The following is a 25,931-nucleotide window of genomic DNA, read 5'->3' on the forward strand; positions in this document are numbered from 1 at the left end:
TTAATTTCAAAAGTATGAAAAATGTTCCTCTGCCATTTTGTTGCTAAAAGCTTTCTACACCTTCTCGAAAAGCACTACGTGAAGGCTGATAATGGCCGTCAGTCTGACCACTCCCTTTTCCACTGCCGTCTACTTACGTCATGACGTTAATTGAATTAGCCAATAGACGACGTTTAAACGTTTCTACGTTACAGCTCCCATCTCGAGCCAACTGCTGTTAGTATGACCAAAAATGGTTACTTGGAATATATTTTTAAAAAGCAAGATAACCACTAGACAAACGCTAAACATGACAGCTAAAAAAAAAAAAACAACTGTTGCGGAATAACTGACAATGCTAGCACAAATTTATACATTTGGCTGGCTAAGCCTAGCGTTAGCTCAACAGCCCTCGGCAAAAAAAACAAGAATCAGGCCTTTGTTCTGACTCAGTAGAATTTGTGTTTATCTTCTACAATCTTAATCATTTGCAATAAAGCAGTACTAAAAAGCGTTTAACAAACCGAAAACACGTTACATCTAGAGATTTAAAGTACTTGCATTAAAATAATGATCAATAATGCTCAAGACGCTAAAATTAAACTTGTCGCAAACATTAGACTAGATAGAGCAAGGCTATACAGCTTCGAAAATAAAACCCGAACTTAAAAAGATCAAAAAAGGAAAAAAAACAAGATACGGTCAACCTGCAACGCCCAACCACAAGACGGAAAAGCATCAGCGCGGTGTAAGTTGCAACAGCGTCACCAGCGCTATTTATATTGTTATAGTGATACGGCTACAAGAAAATGTGGTACTCATCCGCTTAAGTAGTCCCCTTTTTTAAACAAAAACAAACCCATGTATTTGTTTATTTTAGCTTTAGATTGAAAATAACACACGAACCAGTGTCCGTGAATAAACGCAGTACTGTTGAATTCGGTAATGAGGCACAAATAATTCAGATTTCTATTCTTAGAAGCCTTCTAATAATCGTTGCAAATAACACGTTGTTTGGGTGTTTCTGGTTAATTTAAACTTAATTTCACCATTTGCCAACACACGAGTGACAAAACAGCGAGGTATACTGTAACAAAAAATTAACCTTTTTAATAATCCTACTAAAAACTAACGGTCACAACAGCTGACGTCACGGGAAATGGTGCGCGGACTAATATTTTTTTTAGCTGTAACAAGGCCCCGCAAACCGGATCAAACTAGAACGTAGCGGAGTTGTCGGATCTACTTGCTTTTTACTGCAGTGACATGCTGTTTTTTTTGATTGAATAACAAAAGAAAACAGCTAGCTCATCTCCTTTAACTTCGATGTCCAATGTACAATAAAGGTTTTCTTTTTGTGTAAGATTTAGAAGCTACTGTAAAAAGCTGATGGTGTTTACAGTCTTTTTTTTTAAATCAAATGTATAGTGTGCTTTCACAGTTCATGAATTTCCACGTCATAGTTTGTACGATGTTAAACTTGATTTTTAATTCAGACATTAATGTTATTATAGGCTGAAAAGTGTACGCGATAAATCCAGAAACGTCTAGAAACAACCAGAGCCTTAAAATGTGTTGCTGGAGGAAAGGTGGAAAATTACTAGATCCAAGCAGTAGTTCCCGATGTTTACCAGCAGAGGGTGCGTGCAGTTAGTCACGTACCTCGGATAACAATGGGATCACCATGTTCCTCACACGTGTTTACATTAACAGGACTGCTTTTTAGCATTGACTATATCAATGCTATATCAAGTCTGGGCAACTTCCCTTAAGCAACTATGTTTATTATGATGGCAAGCCACTGATCAGCAACAATCCAGAGTGGGGAGCTGTCCTCTGGCTACTTTCAGGCCCCCTCCCGAATCCGAATGAATTGATCTCTTTCAGAGTTGCTACAAAGGGTGCAGTCAATGCAATGCAGCGATTTGAAAACCCCTGCATTATCATTCAAGTGATAATCAAGGAAAACAAAGCTTTTCCAAAGGGTGATCGGGACCTTGATGTGATTAACTTGACTGACCCTCCCAGAAGAATAAACTGTGGAAATAAACAGAAAGCCAGTGGAAATGGAGGTTATATGGGTGTTAGAGGATGAGCTGTGAAATTTTTATAATGAGCAGACGTCAGTCCTCAACTAACAGTGTCATTTTAGATCACAATATTGATCTTGATGAAACAGAGTTTGTACAAAATCAAATAACAAGCTTTTGTATAAAGAACAGGAACATAAAGGGGAATGCAGCTGATGATGAAAAACCCATCAGTCACACACAGCAAACCAAATTACCAACAGTAATTAAAGTGGATGCCTGCCACAATAAAAAATAGTGTGATACAATTTCTAATTGCTCACTACTTCCTGCAATACCGCTCATCCCTAGAGAATGTAATTACAAAGGAGTCAGTGGAAAGGTTGCAGGAAACCTCTTAAAATCAATGAGGTAGCATTGTGCAGTTCAGTAGCTTAGATATCTAACCCTTAGATGTGCTTTTTGTATATTTATAAAAAGAATGATAGTGAAAACAAAGTAATAATAAATATTGGTACTTTGTAATAGGATAGATGCCTGAAATTGGCCCACAGGGCAGAACAAACATATGGACAAATCCCATTCTGCAAAAAAGCAGAAAAAAGAACAAAAACTGGCGGTTTAAATGAGCCCAGTTATAGATTGTGTTCCACAGGGTTTGATTCATTTGTCTGTGAATGAGGACAAAGGTCATGCTCTTTCAGTTTGTTCAATGAGCACCCAGCTGTTAGCACATCAGAAGTGATGCAAAGTCAAAACACCACCTAGGAATTCATACAGTCCTGCACACAAGCCATGATTCCATTAGTCTGCAGCCAGACCCTGAGGAAGACAAACATAGTCATGCAAGTCCTTTAACAGAAGATATAATTACTAAAGAGACTTTTAAGGACTGAACTTCATTTTAGCTAGATTAGAAATTAATTTGCATGCTTTGGTAATTTTTCATCTTCAGAATGATTGCATTCATCAGTAAGATTGTTCTTTGTAACTGACATCGAGAGATAAGTTGTAGCTTTACAGAGGAAAAAGAGCAGAGTACCAACACGGATCACCCTCAGCGCCACCAGTGCAGTCATCCCAACCAGGACCCCATCGACAGACTACCACCAGGAAAGCGAGAGGTCATGGAGAAGTATTTTAAACCGGTTCAGAGCCCAGCTGAGCTGGATGAGCTCAAGCCACGGAAAATCCACCATCATCGCCACCATCACCTTCACCATAGCCAAGACACTCAGTCACACAGGTAGGATGGCTTTTTCCACACATATCTAATTGTGTTTTAGTCTAAATTTATTTGCAAGATTAAATCTGCAAGTTTATTGAGCTCGAACATCTGCAGCCTTAGACAAAATATACTAAGCACAGTCCCTTTTTACATGGTCAGTTTACACAATTTCCCTGTTTTGAAGGTACTCAAAGTTTGATGACACTGACAGGAACACAGATGACAGCCGAGGACAGCCTCGCCACCATCAGCACAGTCACTATCTCCATGAAAGCCCTCGCCACGATGCTCACTATCGCCGTCAGTTTCACCACAGTGAAGAGGATGAGATCATTTACGACCATGACACCCCTGTAACTCTCTCAAGGGCTTCCTCTTCTTCCCTCTCATCCTCATCCTCTTCCTCCTGGTACACAGAGTCAAGCGCAAATGATCCTTTCACTCTTTCCCATGCTGAGCGCCCACAGCATTCTCTGTCCTGCTCCAATATCCCAGATGTGCGCATAGGTTTCCGGGAAGATGAATGCAGTGAGCCCATTGTCTTCGCTACCGTCAAACACAGCAAAAAAGGCAAGCTGCTTCATGAAAGCTCACAGCAAAGCGGGAACACTGGCTTTTCTGCTCTTGACAGAGGTCACAGTCGAAGCGATGAAGCCTTTTTTCAGAGTAATGATAGTGGTGGAAGAGAACAATCTAAGCAAAATAACTATGGGCCTTTGTATAAGTCAGCTAGTTTGAACCGATGTCTGGCTTTCAGTGAGGAAAACATTCTTTTAGGGGTCTCCGGTGCCCCCAAGAGAGCAGTATCTTCAAACCAGCTACCCAGCAAAGGGATCCTCAAGAAGAAGGAGACTGATACTGACATTCGTAAGACTAAATCAATGGAGGTGTTGTCCCCAAGAGTTGCTAAAGAACAACGTCCTGGGCAGAAGGGTAAAGAAATTACTCAAGCTAATACAGAGCAAGCCAGGGCCAATTTTCTGCAGGAGAAATTACAGTTCTCTGCGTTTCTAGATGAGATTACAAAGAGCGTTATAAGTCCATCGTATCTCACCAGCTTGGGTGTTAATAATAATAAAACTCCTGCAAAAACATCTGCCTCAGCCCCCACATCTAACCCAGTTAAGCCTCAGCTCCCACCAAAAAAAACCAGAAAAGCCCCAGAGGAGAAGACGGGTCAGCATCCCAAACTGGCCAGCAGACAGGAGAAAGCACCTTTTAGTAGTTCTCGAAAACACTCAGACTGCTCCAATCCTGACAAACTGATTTCATGTGCCATGAGGAACCACCACGGTAGCCCACCGCCTCGTCACCACCCGCACTCTGCCAGCCAAAGCCCACAGCACGGAAGCAACCGTAAGGACAGGAGGCCTACATCAGGAGACAGATTTGGCAGAGGTGGCCCTCACCTCACCGATGAAACTAGCACCAGCCCTGAAACCAGTCAGTCCAAACAACTCCACCACCACCACCACCACCAAAAACAGCAGCATAGCCAGCATCCACATAACCAGCACTTCCACCAACAGTCCTATCTAGACTCTGGTCACCAAGAACCGAGCAACTCGCCTCAAACTTCAGCCCAAGGTGCAGAGGCAGGGGTCGGATCTGAGTCTTCATCCACAAAATCAGATTCATCCAGGGCCAGGGACACAGCCTCCACAGCTACCAGCCACAGCTCAGATCAGAGTGGTCGACATCAGCCACAACATGCTGGGCACTCTCAGCAGCACAGGGTAAGTCCACTTTAAGCTGATACACTAAAATGACAACAAACAAATTAGTTTAGAGAGAGTCAAATCAATCATGAGCTGTTATTCACCACCTTTAAAATATTATACCCTGCTAATACCATTGCTATGTGTATGTGTTTTCATTTTGAAGTTAAAGTTAACTAGTATAACTAGTAAGATCCATCATGAAGCCAGTGGTCTTCAGTGGATGGATTTGTGAATCAAATGATAAGATATAAGGGTCCTAATGAGCCAAAGCTCTAGTTAGAAAGCCAGCACCTTTCTATTTAGCATTATATAAATATATAATACTAAAATTATTTTCTTTTTTATTATTAATCATGTCTTTTTTGATGGGCTGCTGAAGAACAAAGTGTGACGCACATTACACTGCATCAAATCAATGATATCTGTATTAAAAGAACAGAATGTTGCAGAATGAGGCACTGCTGCTGAGTCACAGGGCGTGTGGGATGGTGTCAAGCACTGCGCATTGCAAGCTGAGTCATTCTCCAGCATTGCAGCAAATGACGTTGAGTGCTTTTAGGGGAAAATTCATTTGACACTCCTTGATATATCAGTTTCGATTCTTTGTTTGCTCTGTGACCTGAAGGGACGTAACTACATACAATCACAAAGACAAATCTGCATAGTTCCCTCATGGGAAAATGTGTGAGTAATACAGAAGGTAGAATCCAGTCGTTCTTAATAGACACACACAGACACACACACAGAGCCTTGCATAATTTTGCCTTTTTCCATGCTGTAACAGTATAGATTCTGGTCTCATTTGGTTTATTTGTTTTATTGAATCCACATATACGTACGTGTACAAAGGGGAACATCCTGGTTTAGCCTCACAGAACAAATCGATTATGTTTCTGGCACAGGTCTACCACAGCTCAATAGTTTATTATTGAGCTGTCCTCAGTAATGAAATGGTGACCCAACCCGGGTATATAGCCCGTGCCGGGCTCCAGCACCTATGAATATAAATAGTAAAGAATAGTTATAGAAATTATGTTGTTTTTGGAAAGTGATGTGACCTCATCCAGCCAATTGGAATTCAAATGAAACAATGCGGGTGAAGTTCTGGTTTTCCGACAAGGTGCTTGGGGAGTTTTCATATTTGGAAACTGAAGCTGAAAGCTGTTCCACACCTTCAAGTTTCATTTTACATTGAATGTGTTGGATTACAAAACAAGAAATGTTTGAATCACACTGCATATTTTACAGACTAAGGAGTCTGCTACAAAAAACATTATTATATCTAACTAACTAAAAACACTCTAAAAATAATCAACTGCTACTACTGCACATTCACCCAGTGTATATACTATATATATATATATATATATATATATATATAATGTTCTTCCTCTACACCCCCCCCCCCCCCCCCCCCCCCCCCCCCCCCATTTTTGCACATGTCGAGGAGCGTGTCAGGCTACATTTCACTGTGTGTTATACTTGTATAACTATGCATGTGACAAATAAGGAACCTTGAACCTTGAACCTTGAAATAACAATTTGAATTGATACAACATACAAAACCAATTAAAATAAAGTGAAAATATACAAAATGCACCTATAGTCTATAGGTGCCCGAGGATGCACTATTGCATACAAAAGGGTGGCTGTGGCTCAGGAGGTACAGCAGGTTGTCTACTAATTTGAACGTTGTTGGTCTGATCCCCAGCTCTTCCAAACTGCATGTCAAAGTATCTATGATTTGCACCTCATGTATTCACTAGAGTTTGAATTTATATCAAAGCATTTGAGCATTAAAAAGATTAAATGAGGAATGCAGTCAATATAATTTTAATTCAGTTTTATTTACATAGCAGAAAATCACAGCAATAGTTGCCTCACAATGCTTTATATTGTAAGGTAAAAACCCTACATTAATGGAGAGAAAACCCCCACAATCAGATATGAACAAACACTTGGTGGCAGTGGGAAGGAAAAACTCCCCTGTAACAACAAGGAACTTCCAGCAGAACCAGATTCAGGGAAGGGCAGCCATCTGCTACGAGCGGTTGGGGAATGAGGGTTAGAGTAGAAAACTGCCCTGTAGTACCAGTTCATATGTTTGTTGAGACTGGCATGTTTATGTAACTGTATGTCAAATATTTGCATTCATGTATTTTATCAATGAAATGTTGTAAACATCTTGGACCCTGTCCCTGAGAAATACCACTCATATTGCTCAATTTAGTGCAGTTTTAATATGTAGCTCCAATTCACAACAACAGTCACCTCACCTCAAGTCACCTGCTTTATAATGTAAGGGCAAAGAGCCTGCAATATTACAAAGAAACCTCATTAATCACACAGCCCTTTTTGAGCAAGCACTTGGTGATGGTGACAAACAAAAAGCACAATTTTAACGGGAAGAAACCTCTGGAAGAGCTAGGCTCAGGGAGGGACAGCCTCTGCTGTGAGTGGTTGGGGTTTAGGGGAAAAGAAGCGAGCAGAGAGATCCAGGACAAAAGGTAAACTATAGGAGAGAGTTTTAATAATTGCTAATGATTAAATGCAGAAGCAGTGTATAAACAATACTGAGAGTGAAAAGAAATGCGTGAAGAAGAAATGCTCAATGCATTATGGGAAGCCCTCAGGAACATAACCCTATAGCAGCATAACTAAGTGAGGGTTCAGGATCACCTGATCTGAAAGCTAGTTCTATAATAGAAGGGACTGATAGCTGAAGGCCTTGCTCCCATTCTACTTATGAAAACTTTAGGACCTACAAGTAAGCTCTCTCAGGATAATAGGGTACTATGAGGTCTTTAAGATTTGACAGGACCTGATTATTCAAGATTTTGTATTTGAGGAGAAGGATTTTAAACTTAATTATGAATTCAACAAAGATTACAATAAGGAAAAACTAACACACTCTGCAGTACAAAACAAAAATACCTGTGTCTACAGAGAATCTACAGCCTGATCTCAGCCACCTCCCCCTTAAACTTGTTCTATTCCTTTTTTAGGATGTGCTGTGTGAGGCTGACCATCTTCAGTAAGTGTCTGTATTTATATAATCTCTCTCTGCACATGTCATGTTTGACTGCAGATCTCCACACCTTTCTCTCTGGCTCGTTCGGTTGTCTCTCTTTATCCGGTTATGGATCAGTGCTTATTGATCACACTAATGGGCTCCCCCCCCCCCCCCCCCCCCCCACACACACACACACATTCCTGTTAAAACAGGATGAAGTGTCATTATGAAACCTTTTTACATAACTATATGTCGTCAATAGTATGTTTATGTGCCAGGGAAACCAACATTTAACAACCTTTGTGAATACCTTTTAGAACTACTTTTAAAACTAAACCCTAATTGTCATATCAGCAGTAATACCTGTCACCGTTGTGTTGATGATTATTTATTTATTTTTACCTTAATAATGTTAAAATCTTTGACATTTCATTTAAAAAGCACAATTGACACATCCCAAATAATTCACTCAGCAAATTCTGGACTTTAAATCCTCCTTAAATCCTAAATTTTGAAAGTCAAAATAACCTTCATTATTAACATATGCTGACCCTCTATTTCTAATCCTTCCTCTGTGTTCAGGGCACTGCAGGAAGAGAATGCCGATCTCCACCAGAACTTGCTGCAGACAGTGGTTTGCATTGAGAGCTTGGAGGCAGAGCTGCAGAGGACCAGAGACGAGCTCAGTCATGTCAAGGAGAAATACAAAAGGTTAGGCTAAACAGAATTCAAAACACACATGATGGCTGTGCATTGCTTAAACTCTCTGACTCATGTCCATAAATAAATACTGAGCTTGCCTCTACAAGAGGGCGTGTGCACACATATTGATTCCAGAGCCACTATTGAATGAACTCAATCTCTGGCTTTACTTAATACTTCCTATAGATTTATTGATCAGTGGAACATTCTGGATGAACAGCATAGGCCACAGATCTCCTCCTTGCGTGGGTGGAAATTCAGTGACATATAAACTGCGTCTTCACACTCACCCAGATTCTGTTAGGCCCATATTTATAACCAAACAACTGCTGCTGGCAGTCAGGCACATAAACATTCTTCAGCAGACTGCTGCAGCTGGAGTGAATGGTCGCCTCACGCTGCACACGAGTTGTGCGTCAGTTGTTGTAAGTTTATTAGGAGAGTTTGTTGTTGACATTTGTCTTGACAAACAGCTGCCATTGACTTGACTCAAAGATTGCAGTGGTGCAGGCAATACGTTTAACAATGGGCCTTTATGCACTGTGTTAAAAATAAAATTTAAGGATTTTGGATTAATTCTATTAGTGCAGAAAATAGATGAATGACATATTTTCCTTCTTGTTTTGAAGCCTTCTGCAAACACATACTGGGACCAAGCAGGCCAATAACTTGCTGGGGGAGCACCTGCACATAGCGGTGAGAAAACTGGAGATTTATAAAAAATCTATAATAATCTATAAAATGAAACGCATCGTTTGACTTTCATGCATGTTATCCCTTATTTTTTGCATTTGCAGTCCGAGAGCTTGAGCAGTGAAAGGAAGTACTTGCTTAATCGTGTGTCCAACCTGAGCTCAGAGCTGGAAGACGCCCACAGGACCATTGCAGCCCTGGAGAACATTAATGTAAGCACACTGACATCTAGTGGACATCAGTGCACACTTCTCTCTACTCAGTAGGCCTCAGGCCCTGAGATTCATGCGAAATGCCTACAGACAAACCTATGGACATACTGAATGTTTATCATTTCATTATAACCAGAAATAACATAAAATGTAAGAGATCTTCAACTTTAGAGAGTTAAATATCAAAACTAATTTTTCAACTCAGGCAAAAGTACAACTGACATTATAGTTTGTCGTCTATTTGAGGAACTCATGATACTGAGTGTGATTTATATACTGTAAACACGCAAAGTGCCATGTGTATGCCACTGTACACTAATAAATGTATTTTTAGAGTGGCAGCACAACATGTTATCTATAATATTTGTGTGTTTCCCTGTAGTGTTTTGTAGCATATTAGGAGACATTACTCATCTGGATCTCCAGTCAGTGCAAACAAAGTACTGAAGCATAGCTGTCCATCAACTTGCACATGCATAATCAGCTAAATGTTCCTTGAAATATGCTAAATAACGCATAGCAACCAATGAAAGATGCTATGTTGCGCCAGAGACTATGATGAAGCACTCAGGTGATGCTGTTTATGAAGCAAATATTTCAAAGTTACTAAAGCAACAGAATTAGATTTGAAAGCAGATGCATTCAAATCTTGAAATGTAAAGAGTAATGTTTACTTATACATATTTTTTCTTAAATTTAGGTGCCATGCTTGATAAAGGAACTACTGGAGAAGCATTTTGATTCCGCTGAGGCTGTACAGAAGTTTCTCACAACCTCTGCTGCAAACAGCCATTCTGCCACCTCTCAGCAAACAGATGGCCAGCCCCACCCTCCTAAAGCAGACAAAGCAGCACATGATTGGCTGACTAAACCAGAGGCAGGTCCACAGAGGGTCACAGCTTTCACACCCTTTAAACAGAGTGTACCAGCAACAGGAAATGAGTGCGGCCTCTCGGGTCAGCATGAGCCGAGCCACAGCCTGCCTTTCTCTGTGGCTGAGATCAGCACTGCTATCTATAAGAAAATGGCTGCCAGTTATGCTGCCAGGCCACAGCCTATCTACCCCCAAAGCCAACAGCAGTCCTCTTTGGCCACTAATCATGCTGACACCCTTCCAGACCTCAGGCAGGGCCATGTAGCTAGTGATAACTGGGCCGGGAAGGAAGAGTTAAAGGTAACTCTTTTGGAGCAGGACACTGATGATGTGAACTCTGTGTCAGCCCAGCAGATCCTGGATGATTTCATGCAGCACCTGCAGTTACACAAGGAGGCTAGTGAAAGGAAGGAGCAACAGAGTGGGCAGAAGTGTAGGGCAGAAGTAACAGAGTGAAAATGCCACAGGCACAGTGGACGCTCATCTTAATGCTTCGAAATGTGCATTTATTCATGTGTCTCATGAATATCTGTCAGATGGAAATACTGTATTTTGAAAATGCTGTGGTTAAGAAAACTTGAACATTATGTTATTTTAGGCTATCTGTGGGCAACAAAGGAGGCCTTTGCATAATAGTCAGAAGATTTTCATACACAAAAAGAAAGAAAGAGCCACAGCTACATAAAAAACGGAGAAAAATGGCAGTAAAATAACAAAATAACCATTTATTTTATTAAAAATATGCTTTATGTATAAGTTCTGTAGTATTAATTTACTGTCTATTTTCTTTTACCTTTTAGTTTTCTTCCAAATTGATAGTGCAGGCAAAAGGTCATGGGGGTAGCTGGAGCCTTTCCTAGCAGATAGGTCACCAGTCTGACGTAGCACTGACACAGAGAGACAACTAGGGCCAGTTTAGAATCACCAGTTCACCTAACCCCACTAATTGCACGTCGAACCTTCTCGCTAACCACCTCGTCACCATGCTGCCCACTTTATACAGACTACAGAAGTGTTTAATTGTCTCTGATAATAGATTATTGACACTGATGGGATCAAATGCGATCATTTTTAACAAATTTAAAAAACAGTGAAAGACTGGGAATTTAAAAGCCGGATACCTCAAGGCCTTCTGCTGAGTCAACAATGAAACTATATTCAGTGAATGACTTTGAGTGACATCGAGAAAACAACATGATTAAGGAAGCTAATGCCCTTTTGGAACCCGCTTAAGTCTCGAGTCAAGGCATCTCTTTCTTAAAGCAGCAGGTTATTGTACCATCAGTGTCACTGGAGACTGTTTTAATCTACATTTGTTCATAATAATTCAACCAGACTCAGTTGTTCGTGTTTCTGCTATATATTTGTGTAAAAATAACTCTTCAGGGACTGCTTTGGATTTTTCAAACAGTCTAAATAGCCCTCATGTGAAAACCTCTTAAAATTAATAAGTGTACAATGAAAAATACTATTTTGAGTTTACTGTGCATTGATTGGTTTGTGTAAATATCCAGAGATTCAGTGTAAAGGTCTTTAAATCATAAAAAGAAAGTCAAATATTATGATTCAGAAATGTTTTCTTTGTACTATTGCAAGGTCTTTACCTTACAATGCAAAGTGCCTTGAGGCAACTGTTGTTGTGCTTTGGCACTATATGAATAAAATTGGATTGAATTGAATTGTTGACACGGGAAAATCCTTTCAAGCTGATGTAACTGACAAATGTGTACAGTTAAAATACAAAGACAGCTATTGTGATGGTGTTGATAAGCTTAACAGCATGTGTACACCTGGAATTGATGTGTTCCTTTAATTCTGTGCTTAGCATTCTTCTGGTATTAATGTTGTTTTAATCTAAATCTCTCTCTACTTTTTGTCATTAAAATACTTCTTTGTGTATTTGTATCTATTCTACCAATAAAGATAGTTTTGTTGATGCAGTATATCAGATTACAAACATTTGTTCATTATTGATGATTTCTTCCTCACTTTCTTGTTGTCAAATTCAAATAATATATGGCATGTTTTTATATGGCAAAAAACAAACAAACAAACAAACAAACAAGCAAAAAAACCCAAAAAACAGTTGGAAGGTTGTGTTTTAATCCCCGGCTTCTCCAGCCTGCATGTCAAAGTGACCTTGGGCAAGATAATGAACTCCGTGTTGCATTCATTGAAATCAGAGTTTAAGGAACAGAAATGCATCTGAATGTGTGTGCTTCAATGGGTGAATGAGGCTTGTACTAAAAAGCACTTTGAGTGCTCAGTTAGAGAAGCCTTCAGTTAATCCCAAATGCTGCAGCAAGAGTACTGACAGGGACTAGAAATAGAAAGCATATTTCTCCTATACTGGTTTCTCTTCATTGGCTCCCTGTTAAATCCAGAATTGAATTCAAAATCCTCACATACAAAGTCTTAAATAATCAGGCCCCATCATATTCTAATGACCTTATAGTACCATATCACCCCATTTGAGCACCTCGCTCTTGCACTGCAGGCTGGGAGGCAGAGCCTTCAGCTTTCAGGCTCCTCTTCTATGGAACCAGCTTCCTGTTTCGATTCAGGAGATGAACACCGTCTCTACTTTTAAGATTAAGCTTAAAACTTTCCTCTTTGCTAAAGCATATAGTTAGGACTGGATCAGGCGACCCTGAATCCTCCCTTAGTTATGCTGCAATAGGTGTAGGCTTCTGGTGGGTTCCCATGATATATTTAATATTTCTTCTTCATGTGTTAATAGACCTCTCTGCATTGAATCATACTTGCCTCTCTTCCACAACACGTCTTTATCCTGTTTTCCTTCTCTCACCCCAACCGGTCGCAGCAGATGGCCCCGCCCCTCCCTGAGCCTGGTTCTGCTGGAGCTTTCTTCCTGTTAAAAGGCAGTTTTTCCTTCCCACTGTCGCCAAAGTGCTTACTCATAGGGGGTGATATGATTTTGTTTTGTTTTTTCTGTATGTATTATTGTAGAGATACCTTACAATGTAAAGCACCTTGAGGCAACTGTTGTTGTGATTTGGTGCTGTATAAATAAAATTGAATTGAATTGAATTGAACTGAACTGAACTGAATTGAATTGAATTGAAGAAAAGTGCTACATGTATGCTGCTGACATATCTGAGCTACATTAAAATCTTTGTTGCTAGAAAGCTAAACAGGTTTGCTTGTAAGTTTTAAATGGCTTTCAATCTGTCTCACTATTCAGAAATATAGCTGCAAACGTTAATATTGATTGGGCTGTAGAAAATTATTAGTGCTTTAAGAGCTGATAATGTGACACCAGCCTCAGCCTAACTATAGCTCTGATTCAGGTTGTCATAAATACTTGTAATAGCAGTTTAATCCTATTGATCCAGTCCCACCTCCCTCCCTATTGCACTATATTCATAATCCCCTGCAAACATAACTCTGGTCTTACTTTCACTGCACATGAAGCAGCTAACCTAACCTACCTCAAAAAAGAATAGAGGATCCTTTTGGGAACCCTATTCTCTTTATTTCAGTCAGTCCATTAATCAATAGATATCTAATCTGCCTTACGTCTGATCATTACATGCATTTTAGTGCAACCCACAGTATAGTGTTTTTTTTAAAATAACACTATACCGTGGGTTGCTTTGTCACTGTAATGTAAAATCATTAATGGCTGCAGGTTTCTTATATTTAACTTCACACAAACAGTTTAAATGGAAATGCAAAATTTAAGGTTACAATTAATTATGAGAATAATGGTTTTAGTGCATAAACTGAGAGCATTGTAAAAGATAAACTATACCATTTGTTCCAGTTGTATTTCAAGTATAGCCTCATATGTGTGGGCCTATTCCAAATGTCTTAGATTTTTTCTTCTCTAACTGCATAAAATATCTTGGCTCAGTAATAGAGTGAAAACTCTGAGTGATGCTGACAGTAAATTGGATTTTGTTCCATACTGCTGGACCCCACCGTATTCTTGCTCTTAGGTAAACAGTAATACATATTTCCTGTGTTTATTTCCTCAGACCTACAAGCCTGTGTTGATGGGCTTCAGGTAAATTCACCTGTCATAATAGTTCAATAGACCCTCCCATACTATGAGTCCATCAGATAAGTTTGCTGATCAGACACTGGCCTGCTTTCCCATTGGTTCCTGGGCTCTAATAGGATCCCAGGGACTCTACTGTGAGGATTACGGTTCCAAACTCTCGACTTTGGCCAGTTGTCTGTGTCCTCCAACCATGGGTACCGCGGTTTAGGGGGGCGCCGCATATGCACAGACCCGGAGGGGCGCCATCAAAAGACAACATCGCATCAAGGGGAAGAAATCACTGATTTCAGCTTGGAGGGGGGACTGCGGCGTTGTGACCACTTGCTTGAGGGAAACATCTGTAATATTTGTGAAAAGGATTATCATTTTTCCACCATACTTTAATAATAACCACTTTTCTCACATTTCTCATCCGCACGGATTTGGATTATTTAAGAAAAAACAACTTTTTGAGACATTTCGTCAACTCAGTGAAAGTTTTTGGATTATCTTCTAAGGTCGACTTTGTCCTCTACCATCTCAGGGATATACCTGCTTATCCCCTCCACCTGGAACAACTTAGATGAGCTCAACGCACTAATAACTAATCAAACGACCAGGCCTGGACTGACCACTGACCAATCCAACAACACTGAGTCCACCGTATTTTGAGCTCCATGGGTTTGTCTCCATAAATGCAGCTGGCCACCTCTGGATAGCATCAGTTTTGACCAGAATAGACTTGCTCTGCTCCATCCAGCTCCCCCTCTCTTTCTTTTTTCTCTTTTCTCTGTGGTGGCCTGTGCATAATAGTGAGCCATGCTGCTGAAAATTACGTTCACCCAGCAGAGGCGAGTTCGTCTGGCCCAGGGCCTGTGGCTGATGTCCTGGCTGGCAGTGATGAGTGGGGCCTTCATCTTTTGTCTTGGTGTTTACCTTAAGACAGAGCTGCTTCGTAGGGCAGAGGTACAGAAAGCGATGCTTGCATGAATGCAAACACACACATGAAGCAATGCAAGCTAGAAGGCCAGGTGGAGCTAACGTCTAGTGCATGAATGTATTAAAGGTTGAACAAATATAGGATTGTATGCTCAGGCATCTGCCTTTGCTAAGTGTTGTTTACTGAGCCTGCTGTGTCACTTTTTTTTAAACTTAGCTTCAGCGTTTAATCGACAAATACAAACACACCACACGCAAGTGTAAACATGCACATTCATGCATGTTAAGTCATGTAGGTGGAGTTGGCTGAAAAACGTCTTTGTAATGTCAGCACTTTTCCCATGAAAATCATGTGTGTGTGTGTGTGTGTGTGTGTGTGTTTGTTTGTGTGTGTGTGGATTGTGCATTTTGTTTAAGCACTGTAGCCATTTGTCTTAATGGATCAGTGATCAATTAGACAGACTTAGTGAACTGATATTCACAGGAAAGCTGCAATGAGAGGAGACCTTCACATATTTATTGATCTAAAGTGAGAAGTGCTCTTAGCTAATCTTAGGTAATCATTTTTCCCAAGGTGGTGGTGAATGGCTGGGAAAAAACAGAAGACATATTTGCTCTCCAACCGATGAAATGGAATCAGGAAGCTAAGGCTCTAACAAATGATTCATTAGAGCATAATCCTCCTTTATCATCTGTAGACAAATACCTCATTTGTGTACTCTGTTTTGCCCTCTACTGCACTCAGTGGGAAAACTGAGTATTCTAGATGGAGCTTAAAATATTTCTTTGCAATTTCATTTAGAGAGATTATTTGTTCTAAAGCCAAGCTGGCTGGACAGATTTTACAGGATCACGTTAGCCATCAGACTGTAAATGTAAGGTATTTTTTAATGGTAATTTTAAAACAACAATTGGACAAAGGTGCTTTGTGGCTGGCAGGCTTTTGCAAACTCAGCCAATAATAAACTCAGTCCATAATTGACTTCTGCAGTAACACGAGCAATGGATTAAATTTATCATCATATTTCCATGTAGACTTTGCAGCTAATTGAATCTTTTGGCTGCCAAGGTCATTTTAGACTAGATAAGGATAATTGAACAGAGGATTATTGCCTTCTAAATTGAGAGGAGGAAATGACAAAGAGACCTGCAGCTGACTGCCAGTGTTGTGCCAACTTTTATCTTTGACTTTGCTCTTCTTCTCTTGAGGTGATGGACAACACAGAGATCCACATGGTACCCAACATCCTGATGATGGTGGGCCTGGTCTCCATTGGCACCAACTGGGTTGCCACTCGTGTGTGTCAGGACTCCCTGGATGCGAGCCGCTTCCCCCGTTGGAAGTTGCTCCTGATGGCCTGGTTTGCTGTAGCCATGTTACTCTGTTGTCTCCTTCTTGCTGTGGTGGTGCTCAGCTATGCCCTGCAGGGACGCCTGGAAGAGTCCCTGAAGGTGGGTTCACTGGGCTGGGTAAAGATTAAAAGGAGGGTATAAGTAGTTTACCTCCAGTGTCAAGCAAAACATTAGGAAACGCCTGCTTCCCTATAAGTTGCTGTAGACAAAGCCAAAATGGGAGAGCAATTTGACCAACAATCAAACATTATTTTTAAAACCAGCTCAAACTGCTCTGAAACGCCAACGACTTTTAAAGATAACACCTTCTCCTTCCTACACTTTTCTCTCTTCAATGTCAGGTGGGACTGAGGAATGGGATCCGCTTCTACAAGGACACAGACGTGCCCGGCCGCTGTTTTCAAAAGGAGACCATTGATCGTCTGCAGATGGAGTTCCGCTGCTGTGGAAACAACAACTTCAAGGACTGGTTTGAGGTTCAGTGGGTCAGCAATAGATATCTGGACTTCACCTCCAAGGACGTCAAGGAGTGAGTGAATGATGATCCACAGAAAGAAAGAGAAAAAATGATGAGGGGTATACAGCGAAGAGAAGCAAAGAAAATAGAGGTCTACATGAGTGAGAGATAAGCAGATTTCACATCCAGAAAGGTCAAACAATATGTCAGAAAGAGAAAGAGAGGGAGAGAAATGATATTAAGGGTAGAGGAAGACTATATTAAAAATAGATCTGGCCTTTACTTTTGAAGAGAATGATAGGCATCGATGAAAAGGTTGGTGGTACAGCAAGCAGAGAAAGGTTGGTCAAAGATAGGGAAGTGAAAAGGAATGAACAAACAGAGAGGTTGTGACATGATGACACTTGTATAGAGGGGCTGCTCTGAGCTAAAAGTCGGCCTTTAACTGGTTTTAAGATGACTTTATCTCCTCACTTCTCTTCCTCTTGCTCTTGTCTCACTAGACTCTGTTTTTTAATCTGTCACTCTTCGTGGTTTTCACGCTTTCTCTCCTTCATCTGTTTACAGTCGTATCAGGAGTAACGTGGATGGCCGTTACCTGCTGGATGGCGTTCCGTTCAGCTGCTGTAACCCGGCCTCCCCACGCCCCTGCCTGCAGTACCACCTGACAGATAACAGCGCTCACTACAGCTACGACTACCAAGCAGAAGAGCTCAACCTGTACAGCCGTGGCTGTAGGCAGGCTCTGACCGACTACTACATGGAGATGATGAATTCAACTGGCCCTGGTGTGCTGTCAGTCATCCTAATACAGGTGAATAATAAAAAGAAAACCCAAACAGCTGTTTTATGCTATTATTGTCATGCTATTCTATAATTCTTCTTTGAGTTCAGAAAGGAGCGCTGAAATTATTCTGTACACTCACACACACAGACACACAAAGAAAGAAGAAGCAAAAAACAGAATTTTAAATGATGACTGTCTAGTGACGCACACACTGCCATGACAACCGACAGAAGGGAAAAGCTCACTGGTTTACATTGATTTCCAACTTTTAATCAAACATGCACTTTCATTCCTTTGCAAAATGCCAGCATTGACAGCACATGTTTAAATAGCCAAACTAAGCCTGTAACAGGAAGCTTTTCTCATATGTTCAACACAGCACTGTTATACGCTCCAACCAGCCAATCACACAGTCTAAACCGCAACAGACCAGTGGCGTGGTTTTTCTAGTCCACTTTGGCATGTCAAGGTATTAAGATATTACTTTAACAAAACCTGTTCTGAATCTGAACAGCAGACAAAAAAAAAATGATAGAGGGAGCATGAGATAATACTAAAAATATTTTGTACTCCTGCATCACCACTACATTGTTGTCCTGAAGTCTGCAGCAAATTTTCAGTCAAAACTGGATCTCACACTTTTGGGAAAAAAACTGGACAAAATTTGTCTAAGAGACTATATGAAAATGATCAGATAGATTTAATTGAACTTTTAACTTTTATAGTGATTTGATTTTGAATAAGCTTCAGATTGCAAAACCCAATATGAAGGTTGGAAGTAAAAAAAAACCCCTCATGATTTCTCCAGTTTTAAAAAAAGAAAATATAAACATAACACGCCTTCTGAGATAATAATTCCCTCCCAATATGGTTTATGAACATCATCGCTCCAAAATAAGTGTAAATATTTTGAGTGAAATCATGTTTATGGTTACAATCCTAAAGAAAAAAAAAATTAATAATGCTGATAATACTTCCACAGTGAATTCAAAATCAGAAAAAATGTGTATAACTGTCTCTCACATATATAACACAGTACAAGCTGTCAGAATACATCCACACAAGCTTTTCAGCTGTACAGAATAAAAGTCCTTCAGAGTGTGATCACCCAGCAGCTTTAAAATTACGTGATTTATTAAAGTTGATGCCTCTATTTGGTTTTTTTTGTGAGCTTACGAAACCCTTTGACCATCTCGTTTTGTGATAAAAACTGTCTGCGAGCACAGATTTTACACCCTGATTTCACAGTATCTTTATTGCTTCTTTCTCTGCAGATGTCAGTGCTGGTGAGCCTGAGGTACTTGCAGACAGCTGTGGAGGGAGCCACAGCTCTAGAGGACCCCGAGGGTGAAAGTGTGGGTTATCTCCTGGAGAAGGGTGTGAAGGAGACCTTTGAGGATGTTAAAGCGAATGTCCTCGACATCTTGAAGTTTGCACAGGTTGACCCCTCGGCCGCCGAAGGATCCCCCGGGGCTGAAGACGCAGAGAAGCCAGCTGATAACACCACGGAGAAGGCAGCCTCCCCTACTCCCTCCCCTGCCAGCTAAAGGGAGAAATGTTTTTAAAAACACAAGCTCAGGGGGAAGAGATGGGAGGGGGGAGGATGTGTCAGTGCTTTTTTTTGTTTTGGTTGTGTGAGTTGGGTGGTGGCAAGTAGGGCACCATTTGGGTTTTGACACATTAGGCTTGATTTATGTACCACCAAAAGCAGCATCTGCAGCTCCCTCGCACATGGCCAAAACAGGGCAACACACAGGGAATCTCATCAAGCCCTGCACAGACACCAAACAAACATCTCCTCTGTGCAGGACATCATGTATGTGTCACCGTCTACGAATCTGTTCAGGAGATGTGTAGTACATCTTGTTGTGTCTAGAAAAGTCAGTTTAAACAGGTTTAGCTTAAACACGAAAACATATTTAACAATTTTTTGGCTCAGATTCACAAGTTCATCCCATGTGCACTGTAACATTACTCCCACGGCTGTAGTTTGTACTAATCTGCAATGAAATGCTTAGGAACCTGTTAAACTGGCAATGCACATGAATTATATATTAAAAGTAGAAGTTTTTAACTGCTTTGTAGTGTCGGCTTCCTTTTGTACATGTCCTAAAACAGAGGCACGTTTGAATATGACAATGGGTTATCTGAGTCCAGCAAGGAGAGTTGGATTAAGTGTGCGTGTTTGCGTGCATATGTGTGTGCGGTGCCCTATATGAAGCTGTCATCGTGTCTGTTCTGGCAGCTCTGAAACAATCTGATAATCCTGGCAGAGTTAATCCCAGAACTGCTGCACAAGCAGTGTCAGCACACCCTGACAGCACACAGGAACACACTCTGGCATAAACAGCACACTGATGCAACATGTTGGAAACTATTTTACAAAGACTAACAGTCTATAAATCCTTTTTGTGGCAAAACATATTTATATATACAAATATGGTGATCTGTCCAAGCTGCAGGTATATCCAATGTGTGCTCAATCTTCCTAAATAAAACTGTATCACAGACTATTTTCCATGAATGTCTTATTTGATTCCAAATATATAAGCATCCATTTAGTGGCTGCAGAAAAATAAATGTTTTCTTTTTCAAAAAAAAAAAAAAAAAGTGTAGCAGAGATTAACAAAGGAAGCGTACAGTCCATTTCTCAGCTCTGACCTTCAAAGAAAGTGTATCATAAAACCTTAAATTGGATCATAAAATTAATACATTATTAAAATACATGGAAAGAAATTTCTAAAATTTGCCTTTTGCTCATCAGGCCTTATAAAATTTCCCTAATTACATAAAGAAGAAGCCTTGTGCAGACCATTAAGGGTGAGACTGTACAGAAACTATGATAATAATGATTTGCACATATCTTCAGATCACATACATCTTCTAACAGCTTCCTTTTGGCAGCTTTTCAATGATATCTTTCCCTTGGTATCTTTTTTTGAAGCCTGTGTGCAAAACCCACAAAGAATCCACTATTATGCACATCCACTCTCCATGTCACGCTTTGATAAAGCATTGCACAATAAGAACAACAAATCATGGAGAAACCTTTGGAATGCAAGCATGCTGATCCACACAGGTATGCACACATGGGTATTCACAGACGCGGACTAAAGCTTTCTTGGCTGCTACCTCAAAGCACACTGTGCGCTGTCTATCTTACGTGCTGCACAATATCGTTTATTATTTAGTAAATATTGATATCTATGACTAGCTAGTTTATTGTGATGGTGCTTTGTTTTCTCTATTATTATGTTGCTCTTTGTTGTTTGCTGTCTCCTCTGTTTGTTTTTTTTGTTTGTTTTTTTTTTTTTCTCCATACAGGTGACCCAGGAGTTCTTTTTTTTTCTCTCTCTTCCCCCCCCTTCTCACCGTCTCTTCTCCCCTTTGGTTTTCTTTCTTTCTCTCCCCCTCTTTCTCTCATTCATTCCCCCTGTCCTATTTATTAAAAAAAAAAAAAAAAGACAAAGGATGAACTGAAGCTCTGCCATCACGTAATGTCGCATACTGCTGTTTCTGATGTCATTTAGAAAAAAAAAAAGAAAAAAGAAAAAAAAAAAGAACAACAAATCATCACTCTTCTTTATAGCAGGCTAAACCTTGCGCCGTTGACAAATACAGCTTGAGTTCGAAAATGTAACAGCCACTTCAGGAAATAATGATAAAACATAAAGAAACAAACAAAAAAAGTCAACCACCATCATTTTAACAGACACTTTATAAATAAAGAACTGAAAAAGCACTAGAGTATTATAAGTCCTACAATGCCCACCACCATCAGATGAGATGCATAGATAGGATCAATGGGAATGTAACTTAGTACATTTACTCAAGTACTTTACAGAAGTAGTATTTCTATGTATTTTCTATGTTGTGCTACTTTCTGCTTCTGCTCTATTTAAGTCTCAGCTGCCTGCCTTCGCCAGCCTTATAAGGAAAGATCAGAACTCACTAGAATGACTGACGAAATGTTTCTCCTCCTGAAAAGGCAACGTCCAGATGAACAGAATGAGCTTTCTGCGATTTTCTTACCTGGATTATTGAGCATGCTACTGTTATTGATCAGCAATACACAAGTAATTAAAATCACATCGAGCTGCAGCATTTAAGAAACAAACATTTATAACTAGTATTTACATGAATCTGAAGAGCAGACATAATGAGAACATTTTACAGTATACAGTATATAATTTCTAATAGGGACGTTTTTACTTAACTTTTAGTTTAGTTACTGTTTTTCCACTTTGCAAAACAAATATCCAGTAAAAAGAAAGAAAGAAAGAAAAAAGCTATGTAAATTCTTGTGCAGCACTTTTCACGTAATAAATCACATAATAAGTAGAACACAGGGCTGGACATGGACCTGAAAGTTGTGCCACGTGTTTTCTGCACTAATGGTTTCATTTTCTGCTTAAAAATACTGATTTCCTGTGGTCCCACCCTGCTCTGCGTTCGATCAACCCACCTAAAGAAATCCTAGGAACGCCCCTGCCCATTTACTTGCATCAAAGCCTTGACAGATGAAGCCTTATACCGCAGGTTTAGACAGCTATAGAACGGAAAATACTGCAATGCATTATACACAGCAGCTAGCTCAAAGTAAGGAAGCCCACTTCCCCTTTGATGATGTAATTAATAATATGTGAAAGCATGAACTTTCCTTTTGAAGCACCAGAGGTCACTATTGCACAGTGCTTGGAGCGCAGCTGAACGCACGGTGAACGTTAGAGACACTAAACCTCTGACAACTTCAAATGGAAGCCTTCTCATTTTTAACACACATTAGATCAACATGTCATGTCTAAGGTCAAAACAAGGCGATACTGAGGCAAATAATGGCGTAAAAACACACATTTAAGGTAAATGTGCACATAAATACGCAGAGGAGGAAATAGGCCTAATATTTCACCTCTGCGAAGTTAATGTCCCTTTTTTGCACTCTAGTGTTTTGCGGTACTCAAGAAAAATATTTCCGTGTTTGTGTGTGTTGTGTGAAGTTTTGAGGGTGTGTTTTTTTAAAAAAAAACCCTCAACATGTGCGTTTTGAAAAATTCCGGTGTGGTTTTGCAATGAAACTGACTGACACACGCAGTCAGAGAGGAAGAGACAGCAAACGAGGTAGAGGGAGGGGAGGAAGGGCCGCACAAATGTCAAACTACTTCACTTGACGCAAGATGGATTCTCTGTCTCTGATTCATTACATACACCGCGTTGGTGATATTCTTTAATTAGCTGTCTTCTGTAGTGTTTCACAGCCCTCGTGCCACAACAATGGAGTCCAACATTAAGGAGATAATAGAGGAATTCATGGAAAGTGCGTTGGCGCAATGGGTACGTCATTTATCATTTATCACTTTGAGTTAGAGAAAAGGTCATCATTTATAGAGGCGCAGAGGTGAGAATAAAACAGGAGGGTGTAAAACGTTGTGAAAAAAATTACAAAATCCGACTTAGCCGGTGACCAACTCTGTAGTAAAGTCTGTATAATTTCAAGTCAGAAAGCTTGTGAAATTTTTTAGACCAGTCTGTTTTCCAGTTCCGTTCGTCAGAATACATATAAAACTTGAATAAATAACACAAACAGCCTCGACCCTGCCTTTTTTCTGTTGTGTACAGAAAAGCAAACACTTCTCCTTTTGGCAGCTTCCCTCGCCTCTTAATAACCAACTTTTTCTCTCCCAGCTTCGACACTTCCGTGTCCTTGGGCTGCTTCTGATTTCAAAATAGTCATAGAGTATGCTCTCTCTTAAACCAACTACAGCTGTAACACACTGAATTCCCAGCTGGGGTTTCAACATGGCAAGTCACCAAGTCTCCCCCTTCTGGTTAATGATCTCTGCTTGGATAATGTGATCACTAAGTCTTATAGGGATGTTCTCATTGGCTGTTGTTTCCCCTTTCCAAAGAGGGGGCTGGTCAGATGTCAGGTTCAACAGGTCTTGGAAAAGGTTTGTTTTTTTTCTTTGGACCACTTCAGCAGGTCATTTTTTCACTGACATGAGATTTTTCACCCTGAAGGGATCCCCTGCCACCCAACCCAGTTGTTATCCTCCGCATCTCAGTCTCCTCTGTATCACCTCATCAGCTGAGACCAACTGTGGCTTGTTACCTTGTTTACCTACTGTGCAGTTTTTAGAAGGTGCAGGTGGGAATAAAACTCATTATATTGCAGTTTGCATTGGCACAAGTCGTCTTAGAAGCACGCGAGAGAGAAACCTTGGCTGCAGTCCTGCTTGGCTGGCTGTCGCTGTGAAGTGCTTCCCAGTGTGAGCGCACAGATCCCACCTGTTCGGACAGGTGCACAGACTCAAGTGACTTCCTGTGTGAAAATTTTCCCTTAGCCCATCTCTGTGTCTATTTTCTGCTCCTGTGCCGGTTCTTCCTTGTCTTTGGTCACCACACAAGATCATCTCTATCTGTCTCTCATAGGTGCTGCTGTTTGAGAATATGGTAGAGAGTGAGGACGGTGCACCTCACTACAGCCAGTACATGGAAGTGAACTCTGTTTCGCAGAGCGCCCGAGACCGCTACCTGAGGCTGACCAATGGGATTTTCCTCAATGAGGTCATGAGGGTCATGTAAGATTCATCAACATTTTCTCACTTTCACTGCTTCCTAGCCGTGGACACTGCAATAAACGTCACTATTAGAGAGGGGGGAAAGATAACTTGATAAACTTTTGCAAACTTTACCCAGTCAGTCTGCTTTTAAATGTAATAATATAAATGTAAAATAATAAAAGCACAAGTTCTCATTTGTAAATGGAAAATATAAACCGTTCAACCTTGCAATTAGTTGCAAAAAAAGTGCCTGTGGCTTTTATTGGCAATCTGAAACGCTGAAATGTACACACAACCCATTCTTTGCTTAAACTCCATGGCAGCTTTTTTTTTTTTTTGCTTTTTGAGTGAAAGCCATTAAAAAGCACTGAAATTGGGCACCCTGGTGGCCTGGTGATTGAGATGCTTATGTAACTTAAGTGAAGTGAGTTAAGGTGATGGACAGTGTGTGGGATAATAGAAAGAGTGCAAAGTGACCTTGTGAGCAGCTGTGTCCTGCCAATAATTTTACACCTCTCTTTTTATAATATGGAGAAAATGCCTGTTTGGATGGATGTGATTTTTTTTTGTTGCAGTAACATTACTGACAACTGGAAAAAAAAATCAACAACACCTTTATCTGTATGCCTGGAAGTCTTGCCTGCTTCTATAATGGTTCTTGCACTTTGCATGAACCACAGAAGCTTTTTTAATGTCCTGGTTTCCTTCTGGGTCGTGGCCGCACAGTTCGTACGTTGTAATGATGTCACTTAAACAAATAAACAGTCACATTAATAATAGAAAGAGTAATAGGAGGACACTATATTAATATATAATAGGGCAACAGGAGAATAATTTAAGGGCTGTAGATTTTTTTTTTTTGTTGCAGTGTTTTGAGTGACCACTGGGACGTATTGGCAGTGTGGTATTTGCATCCAGCCCTTTTACATCCATACAGCTATTAAATAAAGGCAGATAATTTCCTCAGTTTAATGTTGTGCACTAAAATACTTCAGCTTAGTTTAACTGACAGCATGACTCAAGGGACAGAAACTCGAGTGAGTCTTAATTTTTGTGATATTTAATGCGGCACCATCACTTTTCACATCCACTTTGTAGTTTTTCTTTGATTTATGCGCAGATATCTCCCAAAATACCAACCCTCACTTTGTGTTTGATGGTAATTTAAGAACCCTATCATGCTAACTGGTAAACATTTTCCCTTATGCTTTATGGTGTGCCACAGCACAGCATCAGAGAGGTGCTAACATGGTTGCAAACACTTGGTATTGTTCTTTTTCTTTTGCATGAAAAGTGATGTAACATTTATCGCACTCGGTTTCATAACCTCATGTTGTTTTGCAGTGCGTGTGTGTTAAAGCACAATGTTCTGAAATT

General features: G+C 40.3%; 3 protein-coding genes across 3 annotated transcripts in view; all 3 read left to right on the top strand.

The window, feature by feature from the left end:
- The first annotated feature begins 2,659 nt into the window (after positions 1-2,659).
- Positions 2,660-12,361, top strand: LOC146677821 (uncharacterized). The gene is made up of 7 exons (XM_085426797.1): positions 2,660-3,255; positions 3,422-4,973; positions 7,964-7,992; positions 8,554-8,682; positions 9,303-9,369; positions 9,471-9,578; positions 10,279-12,361. The coding sequence occupies exons 1-7, from the start codon at positions 3,137-3,139 to the stop codon at positions 10,906-10,908; spliced, it is 2,634 nt and encodes an 877-aa protein (XP_085282923.1). The 5' UTR covers positions 2,660-3,136; the 3' UTR covers positions 10,909-12,361.
- A 2,916-nt stretch (positions 12,362-15,277) lies between these two features.
- Positions 15,278-19,541, top strand: rom1b (retinal outer segment membrane protein 1b). The gene is made up of 5 exons (XM_085426809.1): positions 15,278-15,424; positions 16,607-16,849; positions 17,092-17,279; positions 17,775-18,021; positions 19,269-19,541. Exons 1-5 carry the CDS (start codon positions 15,278-15,280, stop codon positions 19,539-19,541), a joined length of 1,098 nt encoding a protein of 365 aa, XP_085282935.1.
- A 3,566-nt stretch (positions 19,542-23,107) lies between these two features.
- Positions 23,108-25,931, top strand: part of ccdc88b (coiled-coil and HOOK domain protein 88B) — a 59,449-nt gene continuing 56,625 nt past the window's right edge. The window contains exons 1-2 of the mRNA XM_085426801.1: positions 23,108-23,325; positions 24,424-24,572. Of these exons, the coding sequence (XP_085282927.1) occupies positions 23,266-23,325; positions 24,424-24,572 (209 nt within the window). The 5' untranslated portion in view covers positions 23,108-23,265. The remainder of the gene's footprint in view (positions 23,326-24,423; positions 24,573-25,931) is intronic.

The sequence above is a fragment of the Rhamphochromis longiceps genome, linkage group LG2 (genome assembly GCF_057381845.1).
Source record: "Rhamphochromis longiceps isolate RC_006_pf linkage group LG2, R_longiceps_female_GT1.1, whole genome shotgun sequence".
NCBI lineage: Eukaryota > Metazoa > Chordata > Actinopteri > Cichliformes > Cichlidae > Rhamphochromis > Rhamphochromis longiceps.

Coding starts and splice junctions, on each gene's coding strand:
- LOC146677821 (XM_085426797.1), top strand. CDS start 3,137: ATGGAGAAGTATTTTAAACCGGTTCAGAGCCCAGCTGAGCTGGATGAG. Junction 4,974..7,963: donor GGCACTCTCAGCAGCACAGG/GTAAGTCCACTT, acceptor TTCCTTTTTTAG/GATGTGCTGTGTGAGGCTGA. Junction 9,370..9,470: donor GGGAGCACCTGCACATAGCG/GTGAGAAAACTG, acceptor TTGCATTTGCAG/TCCGAGAGCTTGAGCAGTGA.
- rom1b (XM_085426809.1), top strand. CDS start 15,278: ATGCTGCTGAAAATTACGTTCACCCAGCAGAGGCGAGTTCGTCTGGCC. Junction 17,280..17,774: donor ACCTCCAAGGACGTCAAGGA/GTGAGTGAATGA, acceptor ATCTGTTTACAG/TCGTATCAGGAGTAACGTGG. Junction 18,022..19,268: donor TGTCAGTCATCCTAATACAG/GTGAATAATAAA, acceptor CTTTCTCTGCAG/ATGTCAGTGCTGGTGAGCCT.